Source organism: Lithobates pipiens, unplaced genomic scaffold (assembly GCF_037356315.1).
Source record: "Lithobates pipiens isolate NorthernLeopardFrog02 unplaced genomic scaffold, aLitPip1_a1.2 Scaffold_1, whole genome shotgun sequence".
Classification (NCBI taxonomy): Eukaryota; Metazoa; Chordata; class Amphibia; order Anura; family Ranidae; genus Lithobates; species Lithobates pipiens.
Genome location: NW_027507685.1, coordinates 73,903,943 through 73,924,141, shown reverse-complemented (window position 1 = coordinate 73,924,141; position 20,199 = coordinate 73,903,943). Strand labels below are relative to the sequence as shown.

The window sequence follows — 20,199 nt, the reverse complement described above, 5'->3', positions numbered from 1 at the left end:
ATGTGGGTTATAACGGCAGTTGACGCTGCCATTTCCTCTGTAAACAAAAGCCTGACTTGTCCTGTTGACAACGCTCAGATGCTTAGGGATCCAACTGATAAGAAAATGGAATTCCTATTAAAAAATGTTTTCTCCTTGGCAGGTTCAGTAGCACAACCTGCAGTGGCAGCAATTGGAGTCTGCCAATATTTGAGAGACCATGTTAAACAGGTGCTTAAAGCCTTACCTAAACAGCAAGCCCGGGGGTTAGCTAACCTTCCAGCGGCTCTGTGTTTTGCTGTTGATGCTATCAGCGATTCTATCCTTCAGACCTCTTGCCTCACGCTTGGATTGGTACACATGCGTAGAATCTTGTGGCTGAAAAATTATTCAGCCGAATCACCATGTAAGAAACTCCTGGCGGGATTTCCCTTTCGTGGTGCAAAACTGTTTGGAGAGGACTTGGACAATTATATCCAAAGGATCTCTAGTGGGAAAAGCACCATTTTACCAGTCAAGAAAAGGAGTAAACGTCCCTCCTTTAAACAGGCGCTTTCTCCAGCACCAGGGGCATCAGCCTCCAGGCAGTCACGACGGCCTCCTCCGTCAAGCTCTAAGGTTAAAACTCAGAGTCAACCCCAGGGACAAAAGAAGTCCTGGGGGAGAAGGTCTTCAAGACAAAACGCTAAGCCTTCCTTATGAAGGGGCGCCCCCGCTCACTCGAGTGGGGGGGAAAGACTACTAAAGTTCTCAGGGCTCTGACAGGAGGAATTTCGGGACAAATGGGTGGTCTCCACAATAACTCTAGGTTACAAACCTAGAATTCCAAGAATTCCCTTCTCCTCGTTTCCTCAGATCAAATGTACCCAGAGAAAAAGAAGTCTCTCCTTCTAGCGTTGGAGCGACTATTGTCGCAAAAAGTTGGTAGTTCCCATGCAAGAGCAGGGAATGGGGTTTTATTCAAACCTTTTTACGGTACCGAAGCCAAACGATGTCAGACCCATTCTAGATCTCAAAGATCTAAACTGATTTCTAGAGATACGATCCTTTCACATGGAATCGATCCGATCGGTAGTCTGCATCCTACAAGGAGGAGAACTTCTGGCATCAATAGACATCAAGGATGCATACCTGCATGTACTTATTTTCCCTGCTCATCAAAAGTTTCTGCGTTTCGAAGTAGAAAAACGCCACTTTCAGTTCGTAGATCTGCCTTTTGGGCTAGCTACTGCACCTCGGGTGTTTACAAAGATCTTGGCCCCTCCTCTGGCCAGATTAAGGGCCCAAGGTATAACAATAATAGCATACCTAGAAGACTTGCTCTTGATAGACCGGTCGGTAGCCCACATGGACCAAAATTTGGTCACCACAATCAACTACCTGGAACGCCTAGGTTGGGTCCTCAACTTGGAGAAGTCTTCTTCTTTAAAACCAATAAGAAGACTAAAGTATTTGGGTCTGGTCATAGATACAGCCCAGCAGAGGGTATTCCTACCCCAAGCAAAGATCAGTGCTATAAGAGAACTGATTCAGGTAGTCAGGGCAAAGAAGGGTCCTTCTATTCGTCTTTTTATGAGGTTGTTGGGGAAGATGGTGGCTTCATTCGAAGCAGTTCCCTACGCTCAGTCTCATTCAAGGCTACTGCAAAACAGTATCCTATCGGCCTGGAACAAGAAGGTTCAGGCGTTAGATTTTCTGATGCATCTGTCCCCTACAACGCGTCAGAGCTTCAGCTGGTGGTTGATACCCGAAAAACTGCGGAAAGGAAAATCCTTTTTACCAGTTACCTGGACAGTGGTAACAACAGATGCCAGTCTTTCGGGTTGGGGGACAGTCCTGGAACAGTCGACGTCCAAGGGAGATGGTCCAGGACCGATAGGGCCTTACCCATCAACATTCTGGAGATCCGTGCGGCGTATCTAGCCTTAAAAGCCTGGACACTCAGGTTGCAGGGTTGCCCTGTCAGGATCCAGTCCGACAATGCCACAGCAGTGGCTTATATCAATCACCAGGGGCGCACCAAGAGTCGTGCAGCTCAGGAAGAAGTAAACCAGATCTTAATCTGGGCAGAAAGACATGTGCCATGCATATCTCCAGTCTTCATTCCGGGGGTAGAGAACTGGCAGGCGGACTACTTGAGCCACCAGCAGTTAGTGCCAGGGAATGGTCTCTCCACCCCAATGTCTTTTTGGCCATATGCCAGAGAGGGGGGGGTTCCGGATGTGGATCTCTTTGCGTCCAGGTTCAACAACTTTGTGTCAAGAATGAGGGATCCTCTTGCATGCGGGACAGATGCGTTGGTTACTCCATGGCATCAGTTCTCTCGGATTTATGCATTCCCTCCTATTCTGCTACTGCCAAAACTGCTTTGCAGGATCAGGCAGGAAAATAAATCGGTGCTTCTGGTGGCCCCAGCATGGCCCAGAAAAGCTTGGTATGCAGAAATAATGAAGATAGCGGTGGGCTCTCCTTGGACCCTACCGTCCCGTCCAGACCTGCTATCCCAGGGACCGATATTCCATCCTACCTTACAAATGCAAAATTTAACGGTTTGGCTATTGAAACCCACATTCTGAAGAATCGTGGGCTTTCGGGCCCTGTGATATCTACCTTGATTAATGCAAGAAAGCCAGCTTCCAGAATGATTTATCATAGAGTCTGGAAAGCATATGTCTCCTGGTGTGAATCCAGGGGTTGGCACCCCAGAAAATATGTCATAAGCAGAATCCTTGAATTTCTGCAAAATGAGTTAGAGCTGAAACTGGCCTTGAGTACCATCAAGGGCCAAGTCTCTGCCTTATCGGTTGTGTTTCAACGTCCACTTGCTTCACATTCTTTGGTCCGAAGCTTTATATAAGGGGTAACGTGCCTTAATCCTCCAGTTAGGGCGCCTCTGAACCCCTGGGATTTGAATTTGGCTCTGTCAGCTTTACAGAAGCAGCCTTTTGAACCGATACATCAGATTCCCTTAGTTCTGTTGACCAGGAAATTCATTTTTCTGGTGGCCATTTCTTCTGCCAGAAGAGTATCAGAATTAGCAGCCCTCTCTTGTAAAGAACCGTATCTGATAATGCACAAGGATACAGTGATGTTACACCCTCATCCTAGTTTTCTACCGAAGGTGGTCTCAGGTTTTCATCTAAACCAAGATATTGTTCTGTCTTCCTTTTTTCCAAATCCCTGTTCTACGGAAGAGAAGTCCCCAGATTCTTTGGATGTAGTGAGAGCAGTCAAAGCCTATCTGGAAGCGACGGCTTAGGTTCGCAAAACTGATGTTTTGTTCGTATTGCCAGAGGGTCCTAAGGAGAGAACAGGCAGCATCAAAATCCTACCATTGCTAAATGGATTCGACAAGTAATTGTTCAAGCTTATGGTTTGAAGCAAAAGATTCCGCCTTTTCAGATCAAGGCGCACTCCACTAGAGCTATTAGTGCTTTGTGGGCGGTGCATCACCAGGCCTCCATGGCTCAAATCTGCAAGGCCGCAACCTGGTCATCAATCCATACATTCAACAAATTTTATCAGGTGGATGTGAGAAGGCATGAGGACTTCGCCTTTGGGCGTAGTGTGCTGCAGGCAGCGGTACAGGGTCCTCAGATCTGAGTATACCCTATGTTGTGTGGTTCCCCTCCCCTCAGATAGCATTGCTCTGGGACATCCCACCAGTAATTACTGAGTCTCTGTGTCCCGTGATGTACGAGAAAGAAAATAGGATTTTTATAACAGCTTACCTGTAAAATCCTTTTCTTTTGAGGTACGTCACTGGACACAGAGGTCCCTCCCCTCTTCTAATACACTTATATTGCTTTGCTACAAAACTGAGGTACCTCCAGTAGGGGGAGGGGTTATATGGGGGATTGAACCTCCTGTCTAGGGTGTGCCAGTGTCCAATCACCTAGTGATACCCTATAACCCACCAGTAATTACTGAGTCTCTGTGTCCCGTGATGTACCTCAAAAGAAAAGGATTTTACAGGTAAGCTGTTATAAAAATCCTATTTTTCTATAAATTTGCCTGTGTATACTAATGCACCAATACCTGTTTCAAATGTTACACATGTGCAAATGTCCGTTTGAGAGATATTTTGTGTTGCTAAAATGAATAGAAATAAAGTTACAAGCAAAACCAGCACTATGAGATTTTCATTTCTTGGTCCACAATTACATACAGTTATGGATTGTGACAAAAAAACTGCAGGATATTTTGTGGAGAGTTTTTACCTTAATGGTAAAAGGTCCATAGGGGTGCTGTGTATGCAAAAATACATTTAAAATAGTAGTGTCCAAGTGTGGGACCGAACATTCATTTTTTTCCTAGTTCACCTGTGCAGAAAAACCATCTGAAGCCCAAAACGGCAGCTGTAAAAAAACCTGCAGTGTGCATGAGGCCCAAGCCAAAAATGTATTTTACACTTTGCTGACACTTTGCAGACCCCCTTTGCTGCTTGCTACCCAAACATGCAGATGAAAATTATGAAATACCTATAACCCAGGATCGTTTCCTTCCTGTGACAAGGCGGCAATAAAAATCCGACAGGGATTCTAGACTTGTTAGATATTTATCCTCATGCCAGTGAAACTACTGTCATTGGGCCAAGAAGTGATGGAAAATCTTTTAATGGAGCCCTGGATAGCAGCAAATCTTTGCAATACATCAAATCAGATCACGCAAACATCTTGTAGACTTATCTGTAGTTCTCTGATCATGTTGTGTTTACACTCCCTGACAGGTAAAGTACAGTATGAGGCGTCTGGCAGGTTTAGAAATGCAGAACCTGTATGTGGGTCCTCAGCCAGTCCCTGATGCCATCAGCTTAAAGGGTGTTTTCAGCAATGAGGATATGAAGCCTGATGATGTGAAAGGTGGATACACGGTGACCAACTTCCTGACTTATAACTGTTTGAGGGTAAGTGGGAATATAGATATGCATCAGTTATTTAACCGCTTCCCGCCCGCCCTATAGCCGAATGACGGCCTTAGGGCGGGCGGCTTCCTACGCCTGGCCGTCCCTGGACGGCCTGGTGTTTACTTCCGCGATGCGCGCCGCCGCGGGCGCGCATCGCGGAAGTTCTGTGTTTGCCGTGTCCCCCGGGGACAGGCAAACACAGATCGCTGTAAACGGCCAATCACAGCGGCCGTTTACAGCGTGATCGGCGTGTCCAATGGGAGATGATCTCATATGTAAACATATGAGATCATCTCTCAGCGCCGCTCTCCCTCCTCACACAGACAGCGTGTGAGAGGGGAGAGAAGAACGGCTGCAGCAGCCGTCAGTGTACAAAAAAAAAAAAAAAAAAAAGTGTAAAAAAAAGTTAAAAAAAAGTGCCATCCTCCCCCAGTGCCATCCCCCCCCCCAGTGCTATGCTCCGCCCCAGTGCCATCCCCCCCCCCCAGTGCCATCCTGCCCCAGTGCCATCCGCCCCAGTGCAATCCACCCCACCCCAGTGCCACCTGCCCGCAGTGCTATCTGTCCCCAGTGCCACCTGTTGTCAGTGCCATTTGTCCCCAGTGCCATCTGTCATCAGTGCCACGTATAAGTGGCATCTGTCATCAGTGCCACGTGTTATTAGTGCCACATAGTGCCATCTGTCATCAGTGCCACGTATTAGTGCCATCTGTCATCAGTGCCACGTATTAGTGCCATCTGTCATCAGTGCCACGTATCAGTGCCATTTGTCATCAGTGCCACCTGTCAGTGTCACGTGCCATCTGTTGTCAGTGTCACGTGTCATCAATGCCACTTATCAGTGCCATCTGTCATCAGTGTCACGCGTCATTGGTGCCACGTATTAGTGCCATCTGTCACCGGTGGCACGTATTAGTGCCACGTGTCATCAGTGCCACGTATTAGTGCCACGTGTCATCAGTGCTACATATTAGTGCCACGTGTCATCAGTGCCACATATTAGTGTCATCTGTCATCAGTGCCACATATTAGTGCCATCTGTCATCAGTGCCACGTGTCATCAGTGCCACGTATAAGTGTCATCATTGCCACGTATCAGTGCCATCTGTCATCAGTGTCACGTGTCATTGTCCTGGTATTTCAAAAGTGTAATAAGTAGTCAACAAGTTAGATGTGTAATTTATGCTTCTAGAACACGTGATGGCGCTCCCTGCATGTTGGGCCTCTCTATGTGGCCAGGCTGTGAAAAAGTCCCACACATGTGGTATTGTAATACTCAGGAGGAGTAGCAGAATTTTTTGGGGGGTGTCATTTGTGGTATACACATGCCACGTGAGAGAAATAACCTATTACAATGACAATTTTGTGGAGAAAAATAAAAAAAATGAAAAATCTTCATTTTGCAAAGAATTGTGGGGAAAAAATGACAACATCAAAAAGCTCACCATGCCTCTTACTAAATACCTTGGAATGTCTACTTTCCAAAAAGGGGTCATTTGGGGGGTATTTGTACTTTCCTGACTTGTTCGGGTCACAAGAAGTGAGATAGGCCACCAGTAAATCAGATGTGATCAATTTTGTGCGATTCGCACCACACCTTGTAGACTCTCTAACTTTCACAAAGACCAAATAATATCCACTAATTTGGGTTATTTTTACCAAAGACATGTAGCAGTATAAATTGTGGCCAAAATGTATGAAGAAAAATTAATAATTTGCATAATTCTGTCACAGAAACAAAGAAATATGCGTTTTTTTTCAAAATTTTCGGTCTTTTTTCATTTATAGCGCAAAAAATAAAAACCCCAGAGGTGATCAAATACCACCAAAAGAAAGCTCTATTTGTGGGAAAAAAAGGACACAAAATTCATTTGGGTACAGTGTTGCATGACTGAGTAATTGTCATTTAAAGTGTGAGAGCACCGAAAGCTGAAAATTGGTCTGGGCAGGAAGGGTGTTTAAGTGCCCAGTAAGCAAGTGGTTAAACACCATCTGCTGGTAATGTTAAAGGCATCATTGTTTCTTTCTCGTTCTGCTTCTCTTACCAAATTCAGAGCTGTGGAAGTGATGATTTTATTCTAAGGGCAAAAATTACAGCATTTATTTTCCGGTCGTTAACAAGATGGAAAAATAGTCCTATTCTTTTAAAAGGTCTGGAGTACTGCCAAAGGTAGTACAGGAGAGTTGAATAAGGTCCTAGGCCAACATTTACACACCTGTGCTTTTAAGAGTAACTCCGCTTTTGTTGAGAAAAAAAACATTCCCCTCTGGGTGGTCTATGTACATTGCAGGGATTTTAACAAACTGTGTTGCAGATTCTTACCTTTTGTTATTCCGAATATACATCTGTTTATGTCCCATGTGCAAATGGGAGTGACTTGTTAATTATTAATCAGCTGCTGTACTTGCAGGGTTCTAATGAGGAAAGTGGGTCTGAATCCATTTAGACATGATTAGCCCTTTGGAAATATCTCGCCAAAAATAACGTTGCAGAGGATATGAACTCCCGAAATCAGATTTGTATCTTAGTTCAGACTTCTGGGAAAATCAGTGAGCCAATCACAGCAGGAAATTACATTTCTGGGGGTGTTCATTACACCATCTGCGTACAGAACGTTTCCTGGTTGCTATATTGCATTGCATTTTATAGAAAATTGCAGCACTGAGTTTTGATCTTGGAGGATTTTCGAGAATAAATTAGAGTACATACAGCTAGAGAGGTTGTTTTAAATCTCTCTTATGTTTTAAAAGCCAATTTAATGCTAGCTAAGAAACAAAATATTTTAGTGCCCTTGGGCACAATTTTTAAAGTGGTATTAAAACCAAAAGCAAACAATTTTTATATTGCAGCTTACCATTTCTTATGTGGTGGCTTAATTCATATTTATTTTTTAGGCTTTCTTTCTTCTATTTTCACCATGTGTTCCAGCCAGCAAGTCAGTTATTTTTCAAAAGAACAAGCTCTCCAGCAGAATATATCAGTAACAGAAATGGGACAAACCATTTATGTAAAACCTTTATCTTAAAAAGAAAAAAAAAACGTTGCAGCTTGTTCAATTAAGCTTTGACAATAAAACCTGGAAGCTGATTGGTTTCTATGCAGAGCTGCACCAGATTTTGCAGGGCTCAGTGATCTAATGATTGGCAAGCTTAAATACATTATACACTGAGCAAAATTATAAACTCTATTATAAACTTGGTCCATTACTCTTCAATGGCTGTGCAAAGTTGCTGGATATTGGCAGTAACTGGAACACGCTGTCTTATACTCCGATCCAGAGCATCCCAAACATGCTCAATGGGTGACATGTCCGATGAGTATGCTGGCCATGCAAGAACTGGGATGTTTTCAGCTTCCAGGAATTGTGTACAGATCCTTGCAACATGGGGCCGTGCATTATCATGCTGCAACATGAGGTGATGGTCGTGGATGAATGGCACAACAATGGGCCTCAGGATCTCGTTCTGGTATCTCTGTGCATTCAAAATGCCATCAATAAAATGCACCTATGTTCGTTGTCCATAGCATACGCCTGCCCATACCATGACCCCACCGCCACCATGGACCACTCAATCCACAACGTTGACCTCAGCAAAAAGCTCTCCCACACAACGCCATACATGCTGTCTGCCATCTGCCCTGTACAGTGAAGAACGGGATTCATCCGTGAAGAGAACGCCTCTCCAAAGTGCAAGATGCCATGGAATGTGAGCATTTTCCCACTCAAGTTTGTTACGATGACAAACTGCCGTCAGATCGAGATCCTGATGAGGGCGACGAGCATGCAGATGAACTTCCCTGAGACGGTTTATGACAGTTTGTGCAGCAATTCTTTGGTTATGCAAACCGATTGTTGCAGCAGCTGTCCGGGTGGCTGGTCTCAGATCTTAAAGGTGAAGATGTTGGATGTGGAGGTCCTGGGCTGATGTGGTTACACATGGTCTGTAGTTGAGGCCACTTGGATGTACTGCCAAATTCTCTGAAATGAACATTCCATTCAAGGGAAACAGCTCTGGTGGATATTCCTGCAGTCAGCATGCCAATTGCACGCTCCTTCAAAACTTGCGAAATCTGTGGCATTGTGCTGTGTGATAAAACTGCACACTTTACTGTGGCCTTTTATTGTGACCAGCCTAAGGCGCACACCTGTGCAATAATCATGCTGTCTAATCAGCATCTTGATATGCCACATCTGTGAGGTGGATGGATTATCTTGGCAAAGGAGAAGTGCTCACTAACACAGATTTAGACAGATTTGTGAACAATATTTTAAAGAAATGGGCCTTTTGTGTACATAGAAAAAGTCATAGATCTTTGAGTTCAGCTTGTGATAAATGCGGGCAAACACAAAAGCGTTGAGTTTATAATTTTTGCTCAGTGTATTTTTGGTTTTGGGTTTAATACCACATTAAGGGGAAGTGAGAAAAATAGACTGCTGCATTGTGTACTATGTATTGTATTGTACAGTGAGGGGAAAAGTATTTGATCCCCCTGCTCATTTTGTACATTTGTCCACTGACAAAGAAATGATCAGCCTATCATTTTAATGGTAGATTTATTTTAACCGTGAGAGAGAGAATAACAGCAAAAAAAATCCAGAAAAATGCATTTCAAAAAAGTTAGAAATTGATTTGCATTTTAATGCGTGAAATAAGTATTTGACCCCTTCGCAAAACATGACTTAGTACTTGGTGGCAAAACCCTTGTTGGCAATTGCAGAGATCAGACGTTTCTTGTAGTTGGCTACCAGGTTTGCACACATCTCAGGAGGGATTTTTTTCCCTCTCCTCTTTGCAGATCCTCCCCAAGTCTTTAAGGTTTCAAGGCTGATGTTTGGTAACTCAAACCTTCAGCTCCCTCCACATATTTTCTATGGGATTAAGGTCTGGAGACTGGCTAGGCCACTCCAGGACCTTAATGTGCTTCTTCTTGACACACTCCTTTGTTGCCTTGTGTTTTGGGTTATTGTCATGCTGGAATACCCATCCATGACACATTTTTAATGCCCTGGCTGAGGGAAGGAGGTTCTCGCCCAAGATTTGACGGTACATGGCCTAGTCCATTGTCCTTTTGATGTGGTGAAGTTGTCCTAGCGTTATCTCGTACCTCTTCAATCTCATCTAAAATGGAGGAAACCAATTACAAACTTTTGACCAGATGGCATTACACTCCAATTAAGTTACATTGCATTTTCCCTTCCAACTCGCCGTTTTGCTGGAGGAATTGTGGGAATCATGCCTCTCATGCCCATATATGGTGGGACTGCCCTAAATCCGCCCGTACTGGTCAGGTGTACTTAACCTCATCAACAAGATCATAGTTCTCACTCTTCCCTCCATGGACAATTCTTTTATGTCATCTCTGAACCAGTCCGACCATATAAACGTTCCCTTATTACACATCTTTTGAATGTGGCCAAGGCCCTTATACCTGCTTTATGGGGTGACCTAAAGATTCCTGAGAAGCTGGCTACAAAAAATTTACTAAGTTTGTCTGTTAGAGGAGCTTACCCACAGAACCCAAGACAACGTTAGCCATCATACAAACATTTGGGCCCTTTGGTTCACATTTTAAACCACTTCAAGATATAAAGACATCGTGTACCCTTCCTCTATGGACCAACCAAATGATACTCCTTAACGTTCTAGGTTCTCTACTAGATTATTATTGCATTGTGGTAATTTCTGTTGATATGCTTTCCCAGACTAAAATGCCCCTTGGAACCAGCTACTATATTATTCCGCCCCCCTTTTTCCCTTTACCCCACCTCTTTCCCTACTTTCCCTCCTTTTCTCCTTTCTCTTGTCTCCCCCCTCCCTCCTATTCTCCTTTTTGTGACATAATCCAAGCTATATATAGTGGATATTATAATAAAGTTTGTTACATTGTTTACCCAGACCCAGGCTTTTGACTATTACCGGTACAATGCTTTCAACTTTTTCTATTTTTGAGTTGCTTGCCCCTGCTGGTCTACGGGTATTAGCCACCTGACTTTGTATTTGTATATGTTCATCCATAATATGTGTACACTATTTGCGTCTTTCATTATTATTTTTCTGAAATAAACAGATATTTAAAAAAAAAAAATGTATTTCAGTCAATGAAATGCAAATCAATTTATAACTTTTTTTAAATGCATTTTTCTATATGTATTGCACTATGTAGCTTGCCAAAGAGCAATTACAGCAAGCCTTTTGCCTCTGCATAGTTATTTCAGGTACAGTTTTAAATTTAAAGAATGGTAAATGTAAAGCAAAAGGTAACTATAATGAAATAGCTACTGGTAATATTCCCCTCCAATATATTTAAAGTGTTCACTGTTTTTCAGAAAAAAATAAAAGGTGAACTAACACTGTACACCAGTGGTTCTCAACCCCTGTCCTCAGGACCCACTAACAGGCCAGGTTTGCAATATAACTGAAATACATCACAGGAGATATCATTGGTTGCTCAGTGATTACAGTATTCTAGTCTGCATCTCCCTAAGGTAATACTTCAATTTTGGTCTGTTAGTGGGTGTTGAGAACCACTGCTGTACACTCTCCTCACCCCCAGTCCCTGCTGCATTTACCACTGTGGATGATGAGCTGTCAGTGCCCACATAGTTGATGCAGTGGTCCAGGGATTTGAAATCCCCTCTCTTTTTCCTCGTCTTCCTGCAGCGCTTCTGTGATTGATCAGAATGATGCTCTGTAATACAGCTGACCAATCAGAATCACTCTGATCTGTTCTGAAAGCACTGCAAGGTGAAAGAGATTTCAAGTCCCTGGACCGCTACACCGATTGCATAGGCACTGACAGCCCAGCATTCACAGAGGTATTTAAAGTGGGGGGCTGTATGGTTTTCACCTTTTTTAATGATTTTTTTCTGAAAAGGTAAACTAACCTTTTAAAAATATTCATGCCTAGCAAATGAGAGAGTTGATATTGGTTAGTATTTTTTCAGCATTTTGGTCTAGCTTAGTTGCCATGTAAGCTAATGGGGAGTACAAAACGAAAGTTGTCAGGTCCCCCTGCAGGAAATGTGCCCATTCTACTGCCTGTTGATTGTTGATTTCCACATAATGCCATCCTCATTTTATATGCTAATAACGGTCTCATGCTTTTTCAGTTTAAAAAAAAATTTGATTAAAAACATTTATATAACAGCTTTATGAGTTTTTTTTCTTGGTATGAGTTTACGTACACTCTATCTTGAAGTTCTCAGTGTGTGTCAATTACCGTTCATGTTTGTTTCATGCAGAGTGCTGCTGATTTGTACAGTGACTGTTTGCGCACATTCTGGACTTGTCCTCGCTGTGGCCTATACATGCCATTTACACCTCTAGAACGCATGGCACATCAAAACGGCTGTACAGAGGAAGAGAATACTGGTAAGTTGATATCGGAGAATCTGTTTCAGTTTTGCACAATTGTTGAATCACATGCTGATAGCTTACATTTCTGTGAGATCTTCTCTTCAAGCTTTTTCAGGCTTTCTGGTTCTATGCAACTGCATCCATTGTATGGATTGAGTCACTTGCTGCTTCATAGCTAGAAGCAATCAGTATTTTCTCACTGCTAGCAAGTAACAGCATGGCAGGGGGGAAAAGTAGAGGTAAGTATGTGATGCTGGCGAGGAGCAGTGACTCTGTTGGCTTGCAGAATTTATCAGAATAACACTGCAAAAGGAGAAAAGGAATTCCTGCCCTTGCAACAGGCAGTCTGTTAAAGGTTTTTGATCTATGGCCACCACTACTATCCAACACTTATGGGGGTTTGTCAGATAGTGTGTCCCCTGCTGCATGCTATGGTCCCTCCTGTTGACCTCCTAAATTACTACAGGACACAGTAGTGATGCAGAACTTGGTGAGAGGAACCACAGTGCTCAGCAGAGGACACACCTCTGGAAGCGTTGGATAGCAGTGGTGGTTGTAGCTCAAAGTGTGGTGATTTTAAACGTACTGCCCACTGGAAAGTATTCATCATCTTTTTAACGAAGGCTTCATTTAAAGAAGAACTCTCATTGCGTTTTTTTTAAACTTTTACTTAATCCCAAAGTGGACCAAATGCATATACAGTGGATATAAAAAGTCTACACATCCCTTTTAAAAATGTCAGGTTTCTGTTATGTAAAAAAAAAAATGAGACAAAGATAAATAATTTCAAAACTTTTTCCATCTTTTAATGTGGCCCATAAACTGTAATAAACTCCGTTGAACAACAAACTGAAATCTTTAAGGTGGAGGGAAGTAAAAATAAAAAAATAAAATAATGTGGTTGCATAAGTGTGCACACCCTTTAACTAATACGTTGTTGAAGTACCTTTTGATTTTATTACAGCACTCAGTCTTTTTGGGTACAAGTCTATTAGCTTGGCAGTGATAGAAAAGTTTTTTTTGGGAGGACAGGGGTGACCATCCCTATCTACTACTCAGTACTAGTGATTCACACGCGATGGTGTCATATCCTCACATTTGTTGTTTGATTTTATTGTCTGGTGCTCTTGTACCAACATCTTTCTATAGCAGAGTCTTCCTTGGCCCCTGTATGCCCCTGTGGCTACACAGAACCGCCTTCACTGCGATTTGTGGGCTGTCTTGGTATGTGCTTCTTGGGGTCTCTCTGAGCCTTTCTGATCAAAGATGATCTGTATTATCCCCTGAACAAGCCACTGATGGTGAAACATGTAGGGATGTGATATTCATCAGTGACTACTCTATGTATATGGATATGTTGGCCAGTAGAACAGTCTGTATATTCACGCCTACTTTTATGAACCTTATCTCTTGTGTTTCTATGTAATAAAATTGTTATATTTTTAGCAATTTTTCAAGTTCCTTTTGTATATGTGGCACCGTCATAATCCCCCAAAAAAAAACTTTTCGATCATTCCTACTACTGTAAAGAGATGAGGTGCCAAATCTTTTAGGGTCACTCAATCCACCCCTTTTTGCTCTTCTTTGCAAAAACACCCCAAATCTGTCAGATTGTGCAGGCATCTCTTGTGCACAGCCCTCTTCAGATTACCCCACAGATTTTCAATGGGATTCAGGTCTGGGCTCTGGATGGGCCATTCCAAAACTTTAATCTTCTGGTGAAGCCATTCCTTTGTTGATTTGGATGTATGCTTTGGGTCGTTGTCATGCTGAAAGATGAAGTTCCTCTTCATGCTCAGCTTTCTAGCAGAAGCCTGGAGGTTTTGTACCAATATCGACTGGTATTTGGAACTGTTCATAATTCCCTCTACCTTGACTAAGGCCCCTGTTCCAGCTGAAGAAAGTGTCACAAAGCATGATGCTGCCACCACCATGCTTCATGGTGGGTATGGTGTTCTTTGATGTACAGTGTTGTTTTTGCGGCAAACATATCTTTTGGAATTATTGCCAAAAAGTTCATTCTTGGTTTCATTAGACCATAACACATTTTCCCACATGCTTTTGGGAAACTTCAGATGTGTTTTTGCAAAATGTGGCCGGGCTTGGATGTTTTTCTTCATAAAAGGCTTGCTTATTGCCACTCTACCCCATAGCCCAGACATATGAAGAATACGGGAGAATGTCACATGTACCCCACAGCCAGTACTTACCAGATATTCCTGCAGCTCCTTTAATGTTACTGTAGGCTTCTTGGCAGCCTCCCTGATCAGTAGTATTCTCCTCTTTTCATGACTTTTGGAGGGACATCCAGTTCTTGGTAATGTCACTGTTCTGCCATATTTCCTCTACTTGATGACTGTCTTCACTGTGTTCCATGGTATATCTAATGCCTCAGAAATTATTTTGTACCCTTCTCCTGACTGATACCTTTTAACAATGAGATCCCTCTGATGCTGAGAGCTCTGAAGTTCTCTGCAGACCATGGCTTTTTCTGTAGGATGCGTCTAATGCCGCGTACACACGATCAAACAATCCGGTGGAAAAGTCCGGCAAACTCAAGTCCGCCAAACAATCCCCCCGCGTGTAGCCTCCGGCATACTTTTTTGACCCGAAAGTACGGCAGACTTAGAATGGCGTGTTGCACTCCAATCTTCCCGCCGGACTCGCGGACAATCTGGCCGTGTGTATGCCAGTCCGCCGTACTTTTGAAATGAGCAGACTTTTCCCGCCCGGAGAAAAGTCCGCTCATTTTGAGCGGGCCTTCAGGTAGGCGGGGCCCGCGAAGGAGACGTCGCTGGCCCCGCCGCCTGGTATGGACTTAAAGGGGAACCCCAAGGCCGAAAAAAATCGGCGTGGGGGTCCCCCCCAAGTCCACAACAGACCCTTGTTCGAACACGCTACCCGGCCGGCCAGGAAAGGGGGGGGGCGAGCGAGCGCCCCCCTCCTGAGCCGTACCAGGCCGCGTGCCCTCAACATGGGGGGTGCCTTGTCCCCATGTTGATGAGGACAAGGGCCTCTTCCCGACAACCCTGGCCGTTGGTTGTCGGGGTCTGCGGGCGGGGGGCTTATCGGAATCCGGGAGCCCCCTTTTAATAAGGGGGCCCCTGGATACCGGCCCCCCCACCCTATGTGAATGAGTATGGGGTACAATGTACCCCTACCCATTCACCTGTAAAATAAAAGTACAAAAAAAACACAACACACGAGATAAAATACTTTATTGCACAGCTCCGGGGGTCTTCCGTCTTCGGGGGTCTTCTCGCCGGACTCCTCCGCTATCTTCTTGTAGCTCTTTTGCTAGCGGAGGAGTCCGGCTTTCTTCCTCGCCGCCGGCCTCTTCTTCTGACTTCGGGGGTCTTGTCCCCCTCTTCGGTTCTTCTGCCGGGCCACTGCGCCTTCTTCTAGCTCTTTTACAGGTGGTGGCCCGGTCTTCTGTCGCCGCCGCCGCCTTCCGTTCTTCTTCTTCTTCTCCAGGAGATGTTGACTCGACGATCTCTCCGGCCGCAATGCCAGGGACGCTCTGCGCTGCCACTTATATAGGGACAAGGGGCGGTGTCACATGGGTTTATGTCACATGGGTTGATGAAGAAGAAGAACGGAAGGCGGCGGCGGCGACAGAAGACCGGGCCACCGCCTGTAAAAGCTAGAAGAAGGTGCGGTGGCCCGGCAGAAGAACCGAAGAGGGGGATAAGACCCCCAAAGTTGGAAGAAGAGGCCGTCGCCGAGGAAGAAAGCTGGACTCCTCCGCTAGCAAAAGAGCTACAAGAAGATAGCGGAGGAGTCCGGCGCGAAGACCCCCGAAGACGGAAGACCCCCGGAGCTGTGCAATAAAGTATTTTATCTCGTGTGTTGTGTTTTTTTTTGTACTTTTATTTTACAGGTGAATGGGTAGGGGTACATTGTACCCCATACTCATTCACATAGGGTGGGGGGCCGGTATCCGGGGGCCCCCTTATTAAAGGGGGCTCCCGGATTCCGATAAGCCCCCTGCCCACAGACCCCGACAACCAACGGCCAGGGTTGTTGGGAAGAGGCCCTTGTCCTCATCAACATGGGGACAAGGTGCTTTGGGGTGGGGGGGCCGCGCGGCCCCCCCCTTCCCCAACTCACCCCCCATGTTGAGGGCACGCGGCCTGGTACGGCTCAGGAGGGGGGGGGGGGGCGCTCGCTCGCCCCCCTTTCCTGGCCGGCCGGGTAGCGTGCTCGGACAAGGGTCTGTTGTGGACTTGGGGGGGACCCCCACGCCGTTTTTTTTTCGGCGTTGGGGTTCCCCTTTAAGTCCATACCAGGCGGCGGGGCCAGCGACGTCTCCTTCGTGGGCCCCGCCTACCTGGAGACGCACTCGAAATGAGCGGACTTTCCTCCGCGTGTGTGGGCGAGTCCGTTCATTTCAAAAGTAGGGCGGATAGTACGGCGGACTTAGTACGCCGTATTAGTCCGCTGAAAAAGTGCCGTGTGTGGGCAAGTAGCCCGTTCGGAAAGTCCGACGGACAGTCTGGCGGGAAGTCCGCCAGACTAAGTACGTCGGACATACCGCTACGTGTGTACGCGGCTTAAGAAAATGTCAGGAAAGACCTAATAGAACAGCTAAACTTTATTTGGTGTTAATCAGAGGCACTTTAAATGATGACACTTATGCAGCCACAGTATGTTAGTTTTTATATTTTTACCCCCCCCCCCCCCCAAAAGATTTCCGGTTGTTTTTCAATTGAGTTTGTACAGTTTATAGGTCACATTAAAGTTGGAAAAAGTTCTGAAATGATTTATCTTTGTCTAATTTTTTTACATCACAGAAACCTGCCATTTTAACAGGTGTGTAGACTTTTTATATCCATTGTAGCACTTAGTCCTGTCTGGATCACCTTGTTGCGGATTAAAAGCCCCAGTACCATCATACTGTACAATGAGAGTTCTTTATATTCTCTTCTTTTGAGTATGGCCGCATATGCAGGTCCTAAAAGGGACCATAACACGGATATACTGGTGGAAATGTACAAGAGGCTTGGAATTATCCATAAATCGAAGAGATCTTGCTGGATGATGATATATAGGCACAACACTTAATGATTGGAGGTGAGAGTTCTGTGATCATTGAGCTGTTATTTTTTTTTAACCACTTGAGGACCGCCGTATTGCCATTGTACGTCAGCACAATGGCACAGGCAGGCACAATCGCGTACATCTACGTGATTGCCTTCCAGCACCCGCTCCCGCTGGTTACGGCGGTCCGATTCGGTCCAGGAGCGCTCCGTGATGAGGGGATGGCCGTTGGTTTTCGGCCACCCCCTCTGGATCGCTCCTGGCCAATGAGAAGCTTCCTCCCCTGTGTATTGTTTACACAGGAAGGAGGAAGTGATGTCATTCTCCTCGGGGCGGTCTTTTTGACCGGACTACGAGGAGAAAAGTAAAAGTAAGTGTGCACCAACACTACACTGACATGTAGGTACACACAGGCACACAAACCCCCCCCGATCGCCCCCCTCCCCCCCCAGTCACAGTGTCACTGATTGCATTGATCATTTCTTTACTGATCAATGCATTCAGTGTCAGTTGTGACAGTAAAAACTGTCAGGACAGTTAGTGTTAGGTCCAGGGTAGCCCCCTATCACCCCCCAATAAAGATTTAACCCCCTGATTGCCCCTAGAGTTAACCCTTTCACCCCCTTTTGCCAGTGTCACTAAGCGATCATTTTTCTGATCGCTGCATGTGTCGCTAGTGTCGCTAGGTAGCTAGTTATTTTTTTAGGTTCACCGCCAGGTTTTTATATCGCTAGGTACCCCGATATACTACCCAATAATGTTTTTAACCCCCTGATTGCCGCTAGTTAACCCTTTCACCCCCTTTTGCCAGTGTCACTAAGCGATCATTTTTCTGATCGCTGCATGTGTCGCTAGGTAGCTAGTTATTTTTTTAGGTTCACCGCCAGGTTTTTATATCGCTAGGTACCCCGATATACTACCCAATAATGGTTTTAACCCCCTGATTGCCGCTAGTCAACCCTTTCACCCCCTTTTGCCAGTGTCACTAAGCGATCGTTTTTCTGATCGCTGCATTAGTGTCGCTACAGTCGCTAGGTAGCTAGTTATTTTTTTAGGTTCACCGCCAGGTTTTTATAGCGCTAGGTACCCCGATATACTACCCAATAATGGTTTTAACCCCCTGATTTCCGCTAGTTAACCCTTTCACCCCCTTTTGCCAGTGTCACTAAGCGATCGTTTTTCTGATCGCTGCATTAGTGTCGCTACAGTCGCTAGGTAGCTAGTTATTTTTTTAGGTTCACCGCCAGGTTTTTATAGCGCTAGGTACCCCGATATACTACCCAATAATGGTTTTAACCCCCTGATTGCTGCTAGTTAACCCTTTCACCCCCTTTCACCAGCGATCACAGTATAAGTGTCACTGGTGACGCTGGTTAGCCAGTTAGTTATTTAGGTTCCCCGTCAGGTTTTTATATAGCGCCAGGGACCCCCATATACTACCTAATAAAAATTTGAACCCCCTGATTGCCCCTAGTTAACCCTTTCACCACTGATCACCGTATAAGTGTTACGGGTGACTCTGGTTAGTTTGTTTTTTATAGCATTTTATATTCAAATCCGGAAGGCAGTGCTTGGTTTTCGGGGTCCCGTACGTGGCTAGGCTCCCAAAAAGTCCCCCGCATGTGGTATCCCCGTACTCGGGAGAAGCAGCAGAATGTATTTTGGGGTGTCATTTCACATATGCCCATAGCATGTGTGAGCAATATATCATTTAGTGACAACTTGGTGCAAAAAAAAAAAAGTTTGTAATATTCCCGCAACTTGTGGCAAAATATAAAATATTCCATGGACTCAACATGCCTCTCAGTAAATAGCTTGGGGTGTCTACTTTCCAAAATGGGGTCATTTTGGGGGGTTTTGTGCTATTTTGGCATTTTATGGCCTTCGAAACTGTGATAGGTAGTGAGGAGTTAAATCAAAAATTTGCACCCTTAGAAATCCTGAAGGTGGTGTTTGGTTTTCGGGGTGCCGTGCGCGACTAGACTCCCAAAAAGTCCCACACACGTGGTATCGCCATACTCGGGAGAAGTAGCGGAATATATTTTGGGGTGCAATTCCACATACAACCATGGCATGTGTGAGCAATATATCATTTAGTGACAACTTTTTGTAAAAAAAAATATATATTTTTTTTTTTTGTCATTATTCAATCCCTTAGGACAAAAAAAATAAATATTCAATGGGCTCAACATACCCATCAGCAATTTCCTTGGGGTGTCTACTTTCCAAAATGGGGTCATTTGGGGGGGATTTGTACTGCCCTGCCATTTTAGCACCTCAAGAAATGAGATCGGCAGTCATAAATTAAAAGCTGTGTAAATTCCAGAAAATGTACTCTAGTTTGTAGACGCTATAACTTTTGCGCAAACCAAAAAATATACGCTTATTGACATTTTTTTTACTAAAGACATGTGGCTGAATAAATTTTGCCCTCAATGTATGACTAAAATTTAGTTTATTCGATTTTTCTTATAACAAAAAGAAGAAAATATCTTTTTTTTTTCAAAATTTTCGCTCTTTTTCCATTTATATCGCAAAAAAAAAAAATCGCAGAGGCAATCAAATACCATCAAAAGAAAGCTCTATTTGTGGGAAGAAAAGGACGCAAATTTCGTTTGGGTGCAATATTGCATGACCGCGCAATTACCAGTTAAAGCAGCGCAGTGCGAAATTGCAAAAAGACCTCTGGTCCTTAAGGTGTTTATTGGTCCGGAGCTGAAGTGGTTAATCTATAACGTTTTTTATTTTAATTTTTGCCACTGTCATTACATGAAGTGACTACATGTCAATCAATGGTTAGAACCGCCACATGGGAAACAGTTGATCACAAGCTCTCAGGAATTAACGGCACCAATTCACATTGTATACAGTATTACATATCTTAACCAAAACTTGGAAGAGAAAAGAAAAAAAGC

The 20,199-nt window shown here is 44.5% G+C and overlaps 1 protein-coding gene across 1 annotated transcript in view; it reads left to right on the top strand.

Moving 5' to 3' along the window:
- DHX34 (DExH-box helicase 34) overlaps positions 1 to 20,199 on the top strand; it is a 78,501-nt gene that overhangs the window by 48,555 nt on the left and 9,747 nt on the right. The window contains exons 15-16 of the mRNA XM_077456315.1: positions 4,709 to 4,885; positions 12,130 to 12,259. Of these exons, the coding sequence (XP_077312441.1) occupies positions 4,709 to 4,885; positions 12,130 to 12,259 (307 nt within the window). The remainder of the gene's footprint in view (positions 1 to 4,708; positions 4,886 to 12,129; positions 12,260 to 20,199) is intronic.